Source organism: Microcaecilia unicolor, chromosome 4 (genome assembly GCF_901765095.1).
Source record: "Microcaecilia unicolor chromosome 4, aMicUni1.1, whole genome shotgun sequence".
In the NCBI taxonomy this organism is placed as follows: Eukaryota; Metazoa; Chordata; class Amphibia; order Gymnophiona; family Siphonopidae; genus Microcaecilia; species Microcaecilia unicolor.
Window position 1 is genome coordinate 11,397,622 of NC_044034.1, and position 19,236 is coordinate 11,416,857.

The 19,236-nt window shown below is 47.8% G+C and overlaps 2 protein-coding genes across 5 annotated transcripts in view; one reads left to right on the plus strand and one right to left on the minus strand.

Annotated features, from left to right (window-relative positions):
- The window catches only part of LOC115468286 (E3 ubiquitin-protein ligase TRIM39-like), an 875,973-nt gene that overhangs the window by 723,528 nt on the left and 133,209 nt on the right, over window positions 1-19,236 (plus strand). The window lies entirely within an intron of this gene.
- Window positions 1-19,236, minus strand: part of LOC115468283 (E3 ubiquitin-protein ligase TRIM39-like) — a 572,298-nt gene that overhangs the window by 540,729 nt on the left and 12,333 nt on the right. Inside the window, exons 3-4 of the mRNA XM_030199882.1 lie at window positions 15,972-16,202; window positions 15,084-15,106 (exon numbers count right to left, since the gene is read on the minus strand). Coding sequence (XP_030055742.1) covers window positions 15,084-15,106; window positions 15,972-16,202 — 254 coding nt within the window. The remainder of the gene's footprint in view (window positions 1-15,083; window positions 15,107-15,971; window positions 16,203-19,236) is intronic.

Here is a 19,236-nt window from a genome sequence, read left to right on the forward strand (position 1 = left end):
AATGTTAGAGATTTTGAATTATAAAAATGTCCTTCAATGATCTCATAAGTACATTCATACATAAGAACTGCCATCCAGGGAAAGACTGAAGGTCCATCAAGCCCAGTATCCTGCTTCCAACAGTGGTGAATCGAGATCACAAGTACCTGGCAAGATCCCAAAAGAGTAAAAGATTTTCTGCTGCTTATTCCAGGAATAAGCTTATGACATAGGAAACACATGACTTCCAGGGTGCAATGCAGCAAAATAAAACAAGCTTTGCCTTATCACCCATTCCTTCTTCAGGTTATATTCAAATAGGAGTCACAATAGACAACGCAAGGTCATTGTTGCTTTGGGCAGAACTGATGGTACAGCTGGTATAAAGTAAGAACATGACATTATCCAGCCCATATTCAGCCCACGGCAGTCAACATTTTTAATGTTTAAATCATTTTGTATTTATTTTAATGCAAAATCCACAAAACCATATGAATCTAGTCATATAAACAATCATATTTCCACCCCAAACAATTCCCTTTTCACTCTCCCCCACCCCCACCCTTTAAGCAACCATAATAATGAGGAAAAAACTGTGGCTTAGTAAAAGGATCCCTATATTTACAATGTCCCTCAGTTGTTCCATTTTGAGATATTGGTGGGAAAGTAAATTTGGTCCAGTAGAGCTGCTGGGAAACCTTGTGATTTAAGTTATGCCCTGCTACTCAGGAGTGGAGGAGTGGCCTAGTGGTTAGGGTGGTGGACTTTGGTCCTGAGGAACTGAGTTCGATTCCTGGCACAAGCAGCTCCTTGTGACTCTGGGCAGGTCACTTAACCCTCCATTGCCCCATGTAAGCCGCATTGAGCCTGCCATGAGTGGGAAAGCGCAGGGTACAAATGTAACAAAAATAAAATAGATACTATTGGAGATTCTACATGGAATGTTGCTACTATTGGAGATTCTACATGGAATGTTGCTATTCCACTAGCAACATTCCATGTAGAAGCCTGCGCGGCCACATTGGTGATCTGCAAGGGCCGACTTCTACATGGAATGTTGCTAGTGGAATAGCAACATTCCATGTAGAATCTCAAATAGTAGCAACAGTGGAGGAGTGGCCTAGTGGTTAGGGTGGTGGACTTTGGTCTTGAGGAACTGAGTTCGATTCCTGGCACAAGCAGCTCCTTGTGAAGGTCACTTAACCCTCCATTGCCCCATGTAAGCCGCATTGAGCCTGCCATGAGTGGGAAAGCGCAGGGTACAAATGTAACAAAAATAAAATAGATACTATTGGAGATTCTACATGGAATGTTGCTACTATTGGAGATTCTGTTGCTACTATTGGAGATTCTACATGGAATGTTGCTATTCCACTAGCAACATTCCATGTAGAAGCCTGCGCGGCCACATTGGTGATCTGCAAGGGCCGACTTCTACATGGAATGTTGCTAGTGGAATAGCAACATTCCATGTAGAATCTCAAATAGTAGCAACAGTGGAGGAGTGGCCTAGTGGTTAGGGTGGTGGACTTTGGTCTTGAGGAACTGAGTTAGATTCCCTGCACAGGCAGCTCCTTGTGACTCTGGGCAAGTCACTTAACCCTCTATTGCCCCATGTAAGCCACATTGAGCCTGCTACGAGTGGGAAAGCGGGGTACAAATGTAACTAAAATAAAATATGTTTTGATAGTTTGTTGGCAACATGTCATTTTAGATATCTGAGGGTTTTTTTTTTATTCTTTATTTATATTTTCCAAATATTTTATATTACAAGAAGATCTTGCTTAAGAAAAGCAGACCAAAAATAAACTTAGGAATATATCAACCGTAGTGAACATCATAACAAATTTAAATTTAAATGTCTTCTTTAAATCACAATAAACAAAATAAAAAAGGAGGGGGGGGGGGCGTGTTTTAAGAATAAAAGGGAAATTTAACAAGTACAATTTATAACAGAATAGACTTAACACGCATTTTCACACCTACTTTAACACCTTCTTAATCAGTTGGTAGCAACCGCAGACAATTTCCTGGAATCAAGAAAAACTCTTGACTGCAGTGGCGTCACGAGGGCAGCTGACACCCGGGGCGGGTCGCCGCTGCGCACCCCCCCCCGGGTGCAGCGCGACGCACCCTCCCCCCTCTGTAGCGCAACACCCCCCCCCCGCCCGTGAGAACATACCTGGAAGGCGGTGAGGGGCGGGTGGGAGGGCCAATCCGCCGAGAGCACGCCACTGGGGGGGCGTCGGCGCCTCGCTGGCTCCTTGCTCTCTCTGCCCCAGAACAGGAAGTAACCTGTTCTGGGGCAGAGAGAGCAAGGAACCAGCGAGGCGCCGACACCCCCCAGCGGCGTGCACCCGGGGCGGACCGCCCCACCGCCCCCCCCCTTCCTACGCCACTGCTTAACTGTTCTGGCTGAAAAAATATATATTTCAAGCCTTCATGTTTCAAAACACATTTTACTAGGATAGTTCAAAAAGAATGAGGCTCCCATTTCTAAAGTTTCCTTTCTCATACTCAAAAAAACATTTTTCTAGTTTCCTGTGTCTGCTTTGTGACATCTTGGTATATACGTACTGTTTTACCATAAAATAAGTCATTCATTTTTCGAAAATATAGTCTTTTTAACGCTTCTACATCCTGTTGAAAGACAAATTGAACAAATAAAGTCATTCTTTCTGAATGTTCTGATAGGGAGACTTCCAGCAATTCAGATACATTTATTTTGTCATTTGAGATTTTTCCTTCCGAGCGGTCTTTATTTTGTATGTAGTAAATCTCATTTATCGGAGGCAAAACTTCAGAGGAATATTTCAATACTTCAATCAGATCATTTTTAAAGGCATCCAATGGTGATATACCTATTTCTCTCGGAAAGTTTAAAATGCGCAGATTTAGTCTCCGATTGTAATTTTCTATTTGTTCAGTCCTTCTTTTCATAACAGTTTTATCTTTTATCATTTCGGAGGATAAGTCTTGTAGTTTTCTTACATCCTGATTAAGCTTTGTTGTTTGAGTTGTAAACTCCGTTTTAATAGTAGCCAGAGAGTCAGAGAAAGTATTCATTGTACTCACTAGTGTGGAGATTTCTTTCGTGGATTTCTCTACGGTTACTGCCAGCTGTTGGAGAACTACCCACACGTTCTCCAACGACACCGTTGCCGGAGCAGCTCTCAATGGCTTCCATTCACTGCCCAGGCCAGTAAGGCCTTGCATTCCTTCAGAGTCCGCTTTTCCAGCACCTTCGAACGAGGTCCCCAGCACAAACACTTCGGTTTCGGGAGATCCTCTCTGAATCTGGCGGCCGTCCGGAGGGAGCGGTGGATGAAGCGCCTGAGGAGAAAGCGTAACATCTAGGCCCAAGTCCTCAAGGATTTCCCTCTCCTGGAGGACAGCCGGGCTCCTCTCGGCGTCCTGGGTGGAAATTCGCGAGGTGAACCTTTCAATCGACACTTGATGTGGAGAAGAGGTCCGGGTTGTCAAAGGTTTTTCCCGGACCGTTACCTTCCTTTTGGTATGCGGCATCGAAGAAAATATTTTTAAAACAGAGTGTAGATTCAGGAAAGGCTCGAACCTCGGTCAACTGCATGTCGCCATCTTGACACGCCCCCTTGCTGTTCGATATCTGAGATTTTTTTGTCCAGCTGCCTTCCATATTTTTTATCATAGTCTCTTTTTTTTTTTTTTTTTTTTAATTTTTATTTATAATTTCAACATTTTATACAAGCATTCAATCTTGTTCAAGAAAAACAGAATATATATGGTAATTAATAGGAAATAAAACTCTCCCCTCGTACTCTAAGGGAGGTATAAAGAACATAATATTTTCAATTCTTTCCTAGACCACCAAAAGAAGGGGGGCATAACATTAATGATGGAATTTAAACATGTGGTAAACAAATTTTAAATGAATATGGCCTGGATAAACTCCACACTTTTATATATTAATCCTGATCTTATATTTTTTTTTTTTTTTCGGACACTATCTGGTTATCTTTTTCATATCTAAAAAGACTCTCAGTTGTTCCGGTTCAAAGAACACATATTTTTTATCTAAGTAATTTATCATACATTTACAGGGATATGACAGAATGAATCTTGCCCCAAGCAATCGAGTTTCTTCTCTATAAGCTAAAAAAGCTTTTCTTCTATCTTGTGTGGTTTTCACCACATCTGGATATATCCATATCTTTTCTCCAAGAAACATTTTAGTTGAGTTTTTAAAGTACATTTTCAATATGGCATTCACATCCTGTTCAAAGACTAATGAAACAAGCATAGTTTTTCTAATTTGAATTTCAGTAACTGATTGTTCCAAGAAGGCTGTTAGATTTTGTAAATCTCCTGGAGTCTTCAATTTTTCTCCCCTTTTCAAATCTGGTAAGTAATATATTTTGTTAATTGGGGGAATCAATTCTGGGGAGTATAGAAGATTTTCCATAAGAAATTTTTTAAACAATTCCTTCGCATTAAATTCAGAGGAAACAGGAAAATTCAAAAACCTTAAGTTTAAACGTCTATTATAGTTTTCAAAGTATTCTATCTTTCGATGAATTGCCATCTTATCCTTAATAAGCATATCAGATTTCTCTTTCAAAGTACTTAAGTCTTGTTGAACAGCTATATTAGTCTTTTCAGATTCTTTTTTAAAGGTATCCAACGCCGAAGTTACCAAGTCTAATTTACTCACGATTGGGGTTACAACGGACGTTAATGTCTGTATCGCTGTCCAGATAGTGTCCAAAGTTACCGCCTCGGGGGTCTTAAGCTCCACTTTATTCTGTTGTTGTCCCAGGGCCTCATTTTGAGCTCCAGTGTACAGGTCTTCTATTTCGCCGTCTTCCGACGTTTCTAGAAGTCCTAACCCACTTCTGAGGCCTGCTGGGCAAGGCGGGGGGTTAATTTCCGGCGAGGATAGTGAGGTCTCAACTCCCCGTGGAAAAGACGATCCACCTTCGTCCTCCACTGCGGGGAAACTCAAGCCGGTTCTACGTGGAGTGCTGGCGGCAAACCTCTCCATCGTCGTCTGCACTAGGACGGCATCGGGAATTTTCACTGGTAAGCCCTTTACCACCCCTTTCCGTTTGGTGTGAGGCATTTTTAGGAAACTTTGCTGTTGCAATCGTGCACCTAGGGAAAGTCAGCATCGGTGTTGAGCGTCTGCCAATCCGTCCGCCATCTTGGAACGCCCCCCCCCTTCATAGTCTCTTTTTTTAAAGTTAAACTCTAATGTATTTGATTTCCTATATATACTTACTTCAAAGTTAATATCAAATTTGATCATATTATGATCACTGTTATCAAGCGGCCCCAGCACCATTACCTCCCGCACCAGATCATGCCCTCCTCTAAGGACTAGGTCTAGAATTTTTCCTTCTCTCGTCGGCTCCTGTACCAGCTGCTCCATAAAGCAGTCCTTGATTTTTCCCAAGACTCCTTTAATATCATCTATAGAAATGCTGAATAAATATTTCCTTGAAGTACTTGCTATTCCAAAAGAAGCTAAGCCTCCTATTGTGAAAGCTTTCTATGTTACAGGAGCCAAAGTAGCTCAAATAGAGACTCCGGAAATAAATCTAACACAATTCTTAGAAACATCATCTTTAGAAGTGGTAACTGAGCGTACGACCCTTCTTGTTACCTTTGCTTTTGAGACTGATAGAAACCATGTCTTCAGACTCTACTTCAGACATATGGCTGCCCAGTTTTTTGGATCAAAAATACAAATTTTTCCTGATCTCAGTAAAAATACTCAGAGAAGGAGAAGAGAATTTTTGGGACTTAGGCCCCGGGTTCTCGCTCTAGGGGGTACATTTAAATTGAAATTTGCCTGTAGATGTATAATTTCCTTAAATACAACATACTATGTATTTTTTGAACCAGATAAGCTGCGACAGTTTATAATTGCTAAAGAGAGTGGTGGCGAAAGAGTTCTGGTCACCCCAGTAGGGAGCTGAAACCGCAGGCAGGAACTGGGCTCTACCCTTATAATTATCTTTTTTTCTTTTTTTTCTTGTTTGAATATTTCCTTATATCTTGATCGTATATTGTGGACTAAGTAACAATGTAATTTCTTTTATTACTCCTTGAGTTAAAGGGGTGGGGGAAAATATGCCTTTGAATATTTACCTGATTTTCCTATATTTACTTAATGTAAATGTTATTTTGAAAATGAAAAAAAAAAAAAAAAAGCAGTCCTTGATTTCGTCAAGGAATTTCACCTCCCTAGCGTGCCCTGATGTTACATTTACCCAGTCAATATTGAGGTAATTGAAATCATAATATTCAAAAACATTTCTACAATCATGAACCACGAGTGTTCCAGGGGGAATATGGACTTTGTTGAAAGGAGGTGGAGAAAAAAAGACCTCAGTGAAACCAGTCCTACGTCAGACGAGGGCGGACCAGGAGCAAAGGAGGGAAGTCCAGAGGCGATCAGCTGTTGCCAGTGCAGCGGCTTCTCACGGAGGTGAGAGGCACTGTGAGGGCCCGGTGGCAGACGGAGGGGGGCGGGTGGAGGGGGGAAGCGGCGGCGACGACGACGATGACGACCTCGGGGGGGGGTGGCGGGGGAGGGGGCGGAGCCATGGAGGACGGCCGGGAAGCTGTCATTGGGAGGGAGGGAGGAGGAAGGGAGGGGGGCTGGGGCTGCCTAAAGTTCTGATTTAAATGCAGGGGGGGGGAGCGGGGAGCAGCGGCGACCTCGGGCGGGGGTTGGGTGGCAGGGGGCAAAGGCCGTCCATAAAGGCCGTCCATAGGCACCTTTTTTATTTTTTTTTTAACCTTCCGACTGTTTAACGTACCGAAGGAATAGAGAATGCAAGTGAGCTACAACGAGCAGCTCATTTGCATTCCTTTTCCTTGATTCATGCCCTTCCCTTACCGATTTGCTAAGGGAATCGGTAAGGGAAGGGCTCTAACGATTGTTTAGTGCATCTTCCCCTGAGTCTTACTGTGGGGTGAACAGTATAACACTGTAACTTCCTGCAGGGTTAACAATGTAACACTGTATTTTACTGTGGTGTCTGTTTCTCAGATTTATACATTTATTTCTGCACATTTTTACAGAATCATCCAGAGCATTTGTAAAGAGGACAAACGAAATTAAAAAGCGATCAATTCCTCACCTCCAAATGTTGTAATCCATTTCTTCAGCTGCTGAGGGTACCTGAATTGGAAACCCATTTTCAGATCAGTAGAAACAGCCTCCGGTTTTGGAAACTTCATTTTCTGACACCTATGGGTTAGAGAGTCACTGGGATTATTCTGGGAGATGTTCACACCCAGGGGATAGAGATATGAACAGCGGAAGGAATGAAATATACCATGAACACTCCATTTTCTGACTCATTTTTGAAATAGGAAAACATTCAAAAAGTGGCACAAAATGGCATTTGGAAATCGCTATTTTTGAAACCCATTTTTAAAAATTTTTGCTATGCAAGGGAGTGTGTTAGGGGCAGGATTTGGGCATTCCTAACACTTGGATGTTTTTCTGCCACAATGGAACAGAACAAAAATATCCAGGGCTACAATTTAGATGTTTTGGTCTAGATTTGTTTTTATCACAACTAAGTCACAAAAAGGTGCCTTAAATGACCAAATGACTACTGGAGGGATTAAGGCATGACCCCCCCCTCCCCGTATTCCCCTAGTGGTCATTGACACCCTCCTACCCCCCAAAGTCTCAGATGTTATGGTCAGTCCTATTAGAGCAGCAAGCAGGTCCCTGGAGTAGCCTAGTGGTCAGAGATATGGGCCAGGCCCATATCTCCCTGTATCTGTTACACTTGTGGTGGAAAGTGTCAGCCCTCCAAAACTTACCAAAAGCCTACTGTACCTACATATAGGTGACACCTGCAGCCATAAAGGCTATTGTAGTTGTGTACAGTAGTTTTTCTACGGATTTTGGAAGGCTCACCATACAAGATAATGGGGCAGTGGTAAGATGTGTACCTGGGACCTCCTAGGGTCCCCCACTGCTCTACTGAGATGTCTGTGTGGCCAGTCTACTAAGAATACTGGCAAACATCCATCCTAAGGCTTGATTTTGTGCATTTTTCACTTAGATGTTTAGGAGGCTCGAGAGCTGGTCTCAAAGGGCCCAGTTAAATGAAGGCTGGGCCCGTTCGAGTCAGCTCTGGGGCATGATGGGAGCGAGCACGGGCCGTGTGGAGGAGCTTCCAGGCTGGGGATTGGGCAGGTTGAAAGAGGCAGCCTGCCCTAGTGCTAGGACAGGCTACCTATTGGCAGTGGTGTGCTGGAGCAGGCTCTCACAGGCTCTCGAGAGCCATTTGTTAAGTTTTTAAGAATTTTGGGAGCCGGTTCTCCATGGTTACTTTAACAAATGGATCCCAAAATGTGGGCTTGGGCCCCTCCTGAATTCTTTTTTACTTTGCTGGCGAGAGAGAGCCCCCTGTTAACAATTTACCAGCACACCCCTGCCTATTGGCCAAAGGAGAAGGAAGGGGGCGGGGCTAGGCAAGGAAATAAAGGAGGGGGGTGGCGTCAGACTCCAGGGCATTGGTGATCCTCGGAGGTGGTTTGCACAGGTGGTTTGCGGAGCCCAGGTGCTTTCCAACATGGCGGATGGACTAGTGGAGACGGGAAAGGAAGACAGAGGAGAAGAGGTGTCTTTCTGTGCGAGTGACTCTGTAGAGAGAAGTCCTGAAGCAGTGAGTTTGGGGGGGGGGGGGGGGGAGCCGGTAGGCCCACGGAGGTCTAAAGAGATTGCTAGAACAGCCATAGCTGCAGATGCAGCTGAGGCAGGAAAGAAACACTAGAAAACTCGCCATATCAGTGCAGGCAGGACAGGGGGTGCGCAGAGGCGGGGGTTGGTACCAGAAGAGGAAGTAGACCAGGGTGGCATGGGGGTGGTATGGAGGGCCACCGGGGTGAGCACCTTGGGTGGGGGAGGCTCTGTAGGGAGAGGGGAAGGGATGATTTGTAGGGGGTAGAGTATTCGGAGAGCAGGAGTGGGGCGCTGCCACAATGAGCGCACGAACTGGCTGGGGGTGTGGGCGGAGCATGGAGCCCATCCTTCGCGGAGGGTCCGGCGATGGGTGGCTTCGGGGAAGGGATCCCTCCGGGTGTGAGCGGGGCCATGATGGGGTGGGGCCCGTACCAATGGGGTGCGTGGCCCGCGTTTGGGATGCCTCCACGGCCAGCGCACAGGCAGGCGAGTCCAGGAAGTAATGAGGCAGGTGTACGGGAAGCAGGTTGGGGCGCAAGGTGGGCTGGCCCTGCTGCTCTTCCCCACTTGTCTTTTCAGGTGCAAGGTGACCTCACAGGGGCCGGAGTACATGCAACAGGAGGCCCAGGACAGGAGCCGGAACAGCCCAGGATGACATGGGTGGGACAAACGGAGACGGAGCAGACGGGAGGACGAGAGTGGCCCTCAGCGAGTGTGGAGAGTGCAGGGCTGGAGGAAGGCGCGGCAGGAAGCGGCCCGGCAGCAACGTAGGGGACAACGCTCTCAAGTGCGGGACCATCTGGACTCGGTAATAGTGAGTGTGCACGGAGAGATAAGGGGAGGAGGGGGCTGCGCAGATGGGGGGAGAGGGAAGAGGGACAGGTCCTCGTCCTCTGGCTCCTCCTCTGCTGTTTCTACTTCCTCTTTCTCCACTTCTAGGATCGAGGGTGGGGAGTCGGGAGGAGCCAAGGCGGTGATCCCAGGGGCGGGCGAGAGAGGGCCACCGGCTTTAGTGGCATTGTCGGAGTTGTGGGAACAGGAACCCCGATTGTTGTGACGGAGGATTCAGTATCGAAAGTGCATAGACATATTCAGATTGCTGGAAGGTAGAAAGCCTAGGTGAGAGAAGAAGTGGGATAAGAAGGCAGAGGCTGGGAAGGAGTGAAAGGTAGCAAAGACGATAGTTAATTGGTTGCGTGCATTTTTACGCTTGGCTAGCGTTTGGGGGCAGCGGGACCAGGGCCAGTATGGCCTCTTGTTGGCATATGCAGATTCGGTTTTGGATGCGTTTCAGCGTTTTAGGGGTTGGGTTTGGTTAAATTATGACGAAGCCTTTCGGGATAAGATGGAAGAGAACTTACACGACGTTGGGGACACAGGATATAAATTTATGGCTAGTGCGCATGGCCCCTCGCGCGGCAGGGGGAGTGGGAAGGGGGGTATTCTGCAGGCCAAGAGTAGCTGGTCCTTTCGTGTCAAGGGGAGGGGGCACGGCTGGGACAGGGACTGGCGCACCCACAGATGTTTGCTGGCGGTTTAATAGAGCGGCATGTCTCTTCCCTGACTGTAAATTCCGAAACGCCTGTTTCAAATGCGGGCAGGGGCATGCCGCGATTAAATGTACCAAGAAAGGGGCAGGGGGTACACCCCTTGCTAAGTAAATGGGCGGGACGGGCCCCCATGCCGGTGCTGGTTGATGCAATGCTGCCATGGCTTCATCGATACCCGGCGAGGAAGGCGGCTGACTCGGAGCGCGGCTATCGGGAGGGGTTTACTATCCCTTATCAAGAGTAGGTGGAGTCAAATTGGGTGCGGAACTCGGCGTCGGTGTCAAAACTGAGGGAGGTGGTATGGAGGAAATTGGACGAAGAGTTGAGTTAAGGTAGGATTGTGGGTCCTTTCTAGAGTCCCCCTTATTCCCCTTTCATGATTTCCCTGCTGGCGGTGATCCCTAAGAAAACGCTGGGGAAGTTTTGCCTTATCCATAACCTCTTGTACCCGGAGGTGGGTGCTCAGCTGGTGAAGGTGGATATTGAGGCAGCCTTTAGGCTGCTGCCAGTGCACCCGTCTGCGCTTCCTTTGCTCGGTTTTCATTTTGAAGGGGCCTTTTACTATGACCGATGCATGCCGATGGGATGTTCTGTGTCTTGCGCATATTTTCAAGCGCTTTAGTTCCTTCGTGCACTGGGTGACAGCTCAGAAGGCGGGGCTCGATACGCTGGTCCATTATTTAGACGACTTTCTGTTTATAGGGGCACCGGGCGGGGGTGCTTCCGGTCGGTTACTGGCTGCCTTTATGGCAGTGGCGGCGGACAAAACGGAGGGTCCAGTTTCAGTCCTGACATTTCTGGGTATTGAAATTGATGCCACGCAGATAGTGACTTGGTTACCGCAGGGGAAGGTAGAGCAGCTAGAGGCGCAGATCGTGGGGGTGTTGCAAGCAGAAAAAGGCCACCCTCGAGGCCATTCAGTCATTAGTGGGCAGTCTAAATTTTGCCTGCAGAGTGCTTTCGATGGGACGTGCCTTTTTGAGACGCCTGGCGGCAGCGACACCCATAAAAACACATCCGCATCACCATATCCGTTTGTCGGCGGGGTGCGCAGAGACTTACGGATGTGGTTGGAATTCCTAGCTGAGTTCAACGGCACGCTGGCGCTGCAGAGCGCAGTTGTGGTGCACGTCGATCTAGAGTTGTTTACCGATGCAGCGGGGGGGTTACGGTTTCGGAGTGTATTGTGCTGGCGCCTGGTGCCGGGCGCAGTGGCCGGACTGGTGGGTGGGGTCCGGGATCACAAAAAACATTATATTCCTGGAGCTGTTTCCGTTTGTAGTAGCCTGTGAGTTGTGGCCAGGACGACTGCGGAATAAAAATATTGTACTTTGGTGTGATAACTTAGGGGTAGTTGAGGCGGTGAACAAGCAGTCGGCACGTTTTTACTAGTCAACTCCCTAATGAGGGAATTAGTGCTGCGCTGTTCACGTTTAAATGTCCATAATCGGATCATTGACGCGCTGTCTCGTTTTCAATTTCAGACGTTCAGAACCTTGGCACCGGGGGCTGACCAGGAAGGGCAGCAGATGCCGGAGCAGCTTTGGCGACTCAGAGACCTGAAGTGTGGCAGATGATGAAGGCTTCGGTTGTGCCAGCCACGTGGACAGCCTGCATATGTGGTTTTGACAGAGTGCGGGGTTTTCTAACCAGCCAAGGTTGGGTGGAGGGACAGGCTTCCGACGAGTTGTTAGCAGCTTACATCGCGCGTGCCAAAGAGTTGGGTAGCTCGTGCAGCGTGGTCAGAAGACATCTGGCGGGTTTTCTATTTTTCAGCAAGGCTTTTGGGTGGGGGGTTCCAGTCTCCCAGTTTTTGGTCGGTAGCACGTTGAAGGGCTGGGGGAGGGTTGTGCCTCCGGTGGGGGATGCGCGTCGGCCGATTATGCACGGGATATTAGCGCAGCTGTTGCAAGTGATGTGCCAGGTGGCCCGGTCGGATTTCGAAGCTCGGTTGTTCCGTGCAGCCTTCGCGTTGGCGTTTTATAGGGCGTTTCGAGTGGAGGAGCTAGTAGAATGACGCCGGACAGTTGCCGTGTGTTCCGGTCTATTGCGTGAGAATACCTATATACAGGATGGGCAGTTACGCATTAGATTGTTGCGGTCAAAAACTGACCAAAGAGGAGTTGGCAGCACGATAGTGTTGAGAGGGGTTCCGGGCGCGGACTACTGTCCGGTTGCATTGTTGGAGGCTTACTTCGAGGGCCACCCTGCGGGGCCAAAATCCTTGTTGGTGCATGCAGACGGGGAGGTCTTGACGAGATACCAATTCACGGCAGTATTGCGCCAGTGTCTCATGGTGGTGGGAGAAGATCCGAAGCAGTTTGGTACCCATTCGTTCCGAATTGGAGCAGCGACCAGTGCAAATCAGGCGGGGTTAGAGGCGGACGCTATTAGAAGCATAGGCCGGTGGGCATCAGGAGCATATCGGGGTTATATTAGGCCCGCCTGATAGGGAGGTAGGCGCTGAGCACATGGGGGCTGGTTTGAGGGGGTGGGGGGTGGGAGGGTGAGGTTTCCGGGTCAGCAGTTGTCTGGAACTGTGGCTGGTCTGTATATGTTGGTTGACTCCCCTTTGTATGTGGTGGTGTCACCGATGCAGTATGGATTGTCGGGCATTTGTTTGTTCACTGGGCCGGTGTTCGAGCAGCAAGGCGCCCAGGTGGACTTCATCTGGGATTGGCGACGCCGGGCATCCGAATATCGTGGTGGGGCGAGCGCGGAATGCGTTGGAGTCAGCTTGTGTCCTTGCTGTATCGATTGAGAGGAAGGTATCGACCCCCTCGAGTGTTGCTGATCCATTTGGGAGGCAATGACGTGGACAGTGTGACGGGAAAGAGGCTGATCGATACAGTGAAGGATGACTTACGCCTGGAAATGGTGTGGTACCCAGATACCAAACTGATTTGGTCTCATTTCATTCCTAGACCAGCTTGTCTACTGGCCCGCACGTGGCAGCAGGGTCTCAGCAAGGTAAACCGGCAGGTGGGCCTTTGGGTTATGGCCGGGGGGGGAGGGGGGGGTGTTCAAATAAAGCACGAATGGGTGGACACGTCATGCGCCGGACTATTTGCTAGAGACCGAGTTCACTTGTCCGATGTGGGACTTGATTTGTTTTTGTTGGATATTCAAAACTGTTTAGAGTTCATTTGGGGACAACAGTGAAGTAGGCCGCAGCTTCTTTTGAGGGAGGAGGGTCCTTGCAGTTTCAAGGCCCTCCTCTTGTGGCAAAAATAAACAACACAACAAACCCCGAGCTACAAAAGATATGGCTCATGGGGGGGGGGGGGGGCTGAGCTAGAGCATGGAAGGCGGGTTGGGTGACCCGGGAGACAAGTGTGGAGGTCCACATGGAGCGGGGCTCTTGCTGTGATGGCGGGGCCTAGAAGAGATTGCCAATTTGCTGACATGGCGATCGGCGGATGGGGGGGGGGGGGGGGGTCCAGGATGACAGCATGTCCGGACCCATGTAGCTCGGGGCAAGGGGGGGGTGACAAGTTTGTACAAATTAATCCATTTGAATTGTTAATAATGCAAGCTGCTCCTATGTTTTCCCAATATTGGTTTCTAGAGAGTTATTGAAGGGGAGGGAGAAGGGGGGGCTGGGAGGGGGGGCTAGGGGGAGAACGGGTCCCAGCTCCAAGGTTTATTAGATTTATAGAATCTAGATCTAAATGTCATCTGCCAGTTGGATTCTGTCTCCCTGTCATGTAAGGTTGTCTTGCAATTTTTCACAATCCTCTTGTGTTTTAAGAACTTTGAATAACTTTATGTCCTCGGCAAATTTACTCACCTCACTCATTATTCCCATTTCTAAATCATTTGTGTCTAAGTGGAGTGGAGGAGTGGCCTAGTGGCTAGGGTGGTGGACTCTGGTCCTGGGGAACTGAGGAACTGAGTTTGATTCCCACTTCAGGCACAGGTAGCTCCTTGTGACTCTGGGCAAGTCACTTAACTCTCCATTGTCCCAGGTACAAATAAGTACCTGTATATGTAAGCCGCATTGAGCCTGCCATGAGTGGGAAAGTTAAAAAGTGGAGGTCCCAGCACAGACCCTGAGGAACCCCATTATTTACCCTTCTCCATTGAGCATTTAACCTTACTCTGTTTTCTGCGGTACAGCCCCCCCCGAGATCGACCTTCTTCGGCCTCGGCCCCGAGGAAGAGACGGTTGGATTCTACGTCCTCCTCGTCGGTGCCGGGAAGCTCCGGTGACATGCTTCGTTTGAAGAAATCAAAGAAGCATCGACACCAGTCTCCTTCCTGCCTCGGTACCGAGAGCTCTGGGTCGCCGAGGGAGTCGGCACCCAGTAGGCATCGGCACCGGGAGGACCGCTCACCCTCTGTTCAGGAGGTGTCGATGCGCTCCACCTTGGACAGCCCGGAACAGCCTCTGACCTCGACACCTGCATCAGCTTCCCAGTCTTTCTCTACAGCCGCTCTGCACGAGAGTCTCCGGGCCGTTCTTCCCGAGATTCTGGGAGAGCTGTTGCACCCTTCTCCTCCGGTACCGGGTAGAGGTGGAAAGGAGATTCACAGGGTAAAGTTTGGTGGGAATGAAGAGAGGATTCATGGAGGGCCAAATTGGTGAGGACAGGGAGGTTGCTGGGAGAGAAGTTCTGTCAGTAAAGGGATGAAAAAGGGAGAGTCAGGGGGAAGGGAGGGTAGGTCTGTAATTCTCCTCCCCTCTCCTCCATCTCTTCTCCTTCATTTCTCAGTGCTTCCTCCACACCTTAACTCTCCCTCTCCTCACTCAATTCCACCTCCCTAATTCTCAATCTCAATTCTCACCACTCGATTAATTCCCTTCTTCCTCACTCAAACCCATCTAGCCACATAGAAAATGACAGAAAACTAACTTGTACCTGCTCAGGGCATCCTTCACGTCCTAAAGGGAAATGAAACAGAGAATATTTCTAGTTAGATTTCACAGTTTATGAGAACACATTATACACTAGGATATTCTACTCACAGCTCTGCTCAATCACATAACAGCTACAAAATGTTGATGCCATTTCTATGATCAGCATCCAAAAATCTATAAGAAACACCCAAACTCATTATGGAAACAAAAATTGTGTTGTCCAGTGAATCAGCTTGTTTCAAACCTACCATTTATCTCCTAAGTTGTAATTGATACTTGGGCAACTTTTCAAGTATTTAGATAAAACACACGTCCTTTCATGCCAATCAATCAGACTTTTGGATGGGGCACAGTACTGAAACCTCCTTAGTGGCTCTGATCCCTGATCTGCATGTAGAAATTCTCAAGGGCCTGGTTTGGGAGAGCTGAGATGGAGGTTGTGATGTGTGCGTATGTGACCCACTGGGAGAGGACAGAGGGAAATCAACTGTATAATCCTGCAAAATTTCAGCCTCAGGAATGGACTATCTACATCTTTAAAAAATGAGAAATGTTTATCAATTAAAAAAAAAAAGTAATTAACCCCAGAACTAACTTACCCCTCAGTGTTTAGGCTGGAGAACATGAAAAATATTAGCTTTGTAAAAAAAAGTTGCATAGTCCCTCTCTACTGACCCTACAGTATACAAAACTTTCAAAAATGAAAGTTGCCCAATTTAATCCTCCAAACATTATAGACTTTATTTCTATTATTTATGTTGTCACGGTTTGTCAGGAGAATCAGCCCTTATTCAGGACCTTATGTAAGATATTTTGATCTGCTACATGAATTCCCTGATTCCTCTTGGAAGATCTGTAACCTCCTTAGAAATATATTTGCTAATCTCACCTTCAGTAACTCGTTGGCCGGCTGCTGACTTTTCTCTTCTATCTCAGTGATCAGCAGCATGAGGGAAGAACTTTGTTCTTCTAGCTGGGTCTCATTTTCCATCATTCTCTGGAGAATCTTCTTCTCTTCCTCCTCCAGTCTCGAGAGAACAATCTTTTTCTCCTTATTCAGACACTGTTGTAACTCTTCAAACTCGGACTCAACTATCTGTCTTTTGATCTCTGTTTCACTCTGGATTAAACAAGGAGAGATAATTCTCAGTAACACTAGAGTGATTTTGTTGCAGTGGCTCCATTACCCTCCTCTCAGTGGTGGCTCTGGTACAGCACTTCCTCCTTTAACAGTGGTGACTCCAGCACAGCCTCCCACCGCCTTCCTCCTCTCACCACCCACTCTTTTCCCAGCCTTCCTCTCTCACCATACTCAGAAGCTTATCCCCCTTACACAATCTCCTCTATCCCCTGTCCAGCAACTCCCTCTGCCTCTCTCCCCATGTGTATTTTTTGCCAGCCTCTATGCCAGCCTCAGATGTCATACTCAGGTCCATCACAGCAGTATGCAGGTCCCTGGAGCAGTTTTAGTGGGTGCAGTGCACTTCAGACAGGTGGATCCAGGCCCATCCCCCCCTACCTGTTACGTTTGTGGAGGAAACAGCGAGCCCTCCAAAACCCACCAGAAACCCACTGTACCCACATCTAGGTGCCCCCCCTTCACCCGTAAGGGCTATGGTAGTGGTGTACAGTTGTGGGTAGTGGGGTTGGGGGGATTTGGGGGGCTCAGCACACAAGGTAAGGGAGCTATGTACCTGGGAGCAATTTATGAAGTCCACTGCAGTGCCCCCTAGGTTGCCCAGTTGGTGTCCTGGCATGTAAGGGGGACCAGTGCACTAGAAATGCTGGCTCCTCCCATGACCAAAGGGCTTGCATTTGGTCATTTCTGAGATGGGCGTCCTTGGTTTATCGCCGAAAATCAGAAACGACCAAGTCTAGGGATGACCATCTCTAACGACAACCTAAATTTCAGGATTTGGGCATCCCCGACTGTATTATCAAAATGAAAGATGGACATCCATCTTGTTTTGATTATACGGGTTTCTCCACCCCTCCATCAGGACGTTTTACAAGAACGTCCTCAACAAAACTTGGACGTCCCTTTCGATTATGCCCCTTCACGTTACCTTATTTTTTCTCTGATAGCTGGTAAATTACTGACTAACAGGCAATTTCCTGCATTTCACGCCTTCACAGAGATCTCAGTGTATTTCCAAAGAATAGCTGACAGCTGTCAGCTGCCCCCTCTCACTGAAATTTTTGAATTCTGGTCACCATTTTTGTCTCCAATCAATTATAGCCTCTCAAAATGTAATAGCTCCGATAGCTCCAAGGAAGTAATAAGCCTCAGAATACTTGCTGGACACCAAACAATCAGTGTTCTCCGTTCTCCAATCGTTGGCTTTAAAAAAACCTTCCACAACTCTGGAGGAAAGGAGAAACAGGGGTGATATGATACAGACATTCAAATATTTGAAAGGTATTAATCTGCAAATGAACTTTTTCCGGAGATGGGAAGATAGTAGAACTACAGGACATGAAATGAGATTGAAGGGGGGCAGAATCAGGAAAAATGTCAGGAAACATTTTTCACGGAGAGAGTGGTGTATGCTTGGAATGCCCTCCCCGCGGGAGGTGGTGGAGATGAAAACGGTAATGGAATTCAAAAATGCGTGGGATAAACATAAAGGAATCCTGTTCAGAAGGAATGGGCCCTCAGAAACTTAGCGGAGATTGGGTGGCAGTGCCGGTGGTTGGGTGGCGGGGCTAGGGGTTGGGAGGCAGGGCTAGTACTGGGCAGACTTCTACGGTCTGTGCCCTGAAAATGGTAGGTACAAATCAAGGTCAGGTATACATATAAAGTAGAGCATATGAGCTCATCTTGTTGGACAGACTGGATGGACCGTACAGGTCTTTTTCTGCCGTCACCTACTATGTTACTATGCTACTGTGTTACTTTCTTTTTGAGCCCTGTGTGGTCCCGCAATCTCATTATTACTGTACACCGCCTTCAAAAAGGCGGTAAATAAATCCTAATAAATAATACAAATAAATGAACATGAATGCACCAATGCACAGAATTCTGGGTTTCTCTGGACTCCTGCTTTGGGCCAACTGATGCTCAAATTGGTTTCCCAGGCTCACTCCAACACGGCCAGCCAGCTGCCACACTTTGGAGCCCAGCATGGCCCTGAATCGGGACAATACTTTCCCCAGTGGGCCTAGAGCGTACTGCTTTCTTTTTTGCAGGTTCCTGCCTACTTCTCGCTGTGCTTCCCCACACCAGAGACCCTTTCAGGCATGCACAGGAACCCACGACCATGCTACTGCTCCAATTCCTGCCACCTAACAGGCCCCAGTGCAACACAGAGTCCAGGTGCATGCCGCTGGGGGTGTGTCAGCTCCGCTGGTTCACTGCTCTCTCTGCCCCGGAACAGGTTACTTCCTGTTCCGGGGCAGAGAGAGCAGGGAACTAGCGGAGCCGACGCAGCTCCCATCGACGTGCAATCGGGGCGGAGCGGCTCCCGCCTGCCCCCTTTGGTAAGAATCCGCTCCGGGGGTGGGGGTGCGTGCGCGTGATGAGGGGGGGTGCGCCCTGGGTGTCAGCCGCCCTCGCTACACCACTGCCTGTAGCCATCCTTTCTGGGACCACAACAGACCCGAACGCTCCCACCCTAACTGGTGGACTGCCTCAAGCCTGAGGCCAGTGCTCCTTTCCCATTTTGCAGCCCACACCACACTACCTCTCTGCAAGAAATACAATGTTACAATTTTCCTTTGTTCCACATACAAATTCAGAATATTTCCAAGAATCACTCAATCTCTCTCTTCAGTCTCACTATGTTTTATTTTTAATTCTAGTCTCAAGAAGGTGTGATGATTAAATTGATCAGGAATTAATTTCTGAGAAGTTCCGAGAGGAGAGGACATTTCTCTGGTAAGTGAACGCTATTTTGCTTTGTGCTTTGGGAACTTAAAGATTGGGGTTTAAAGGAGGAATTGTAGGTTAGTGTTAGGCAAAAATAAAAATATAAAAAGCAAATTTTATCAAATAATATCCATAGTCTTTTCCACTTAGTTTTAAAAACTTTGTACCACAGCATTAACAGATAGAATCTAGCAGGCACTGCAGGATCTAGTTTAGTCTTCCCACCCACCCCTAGGACAACTCTTCATTTATAGTCAGTTATTGTAATTAGGATTAACAAGCAAGG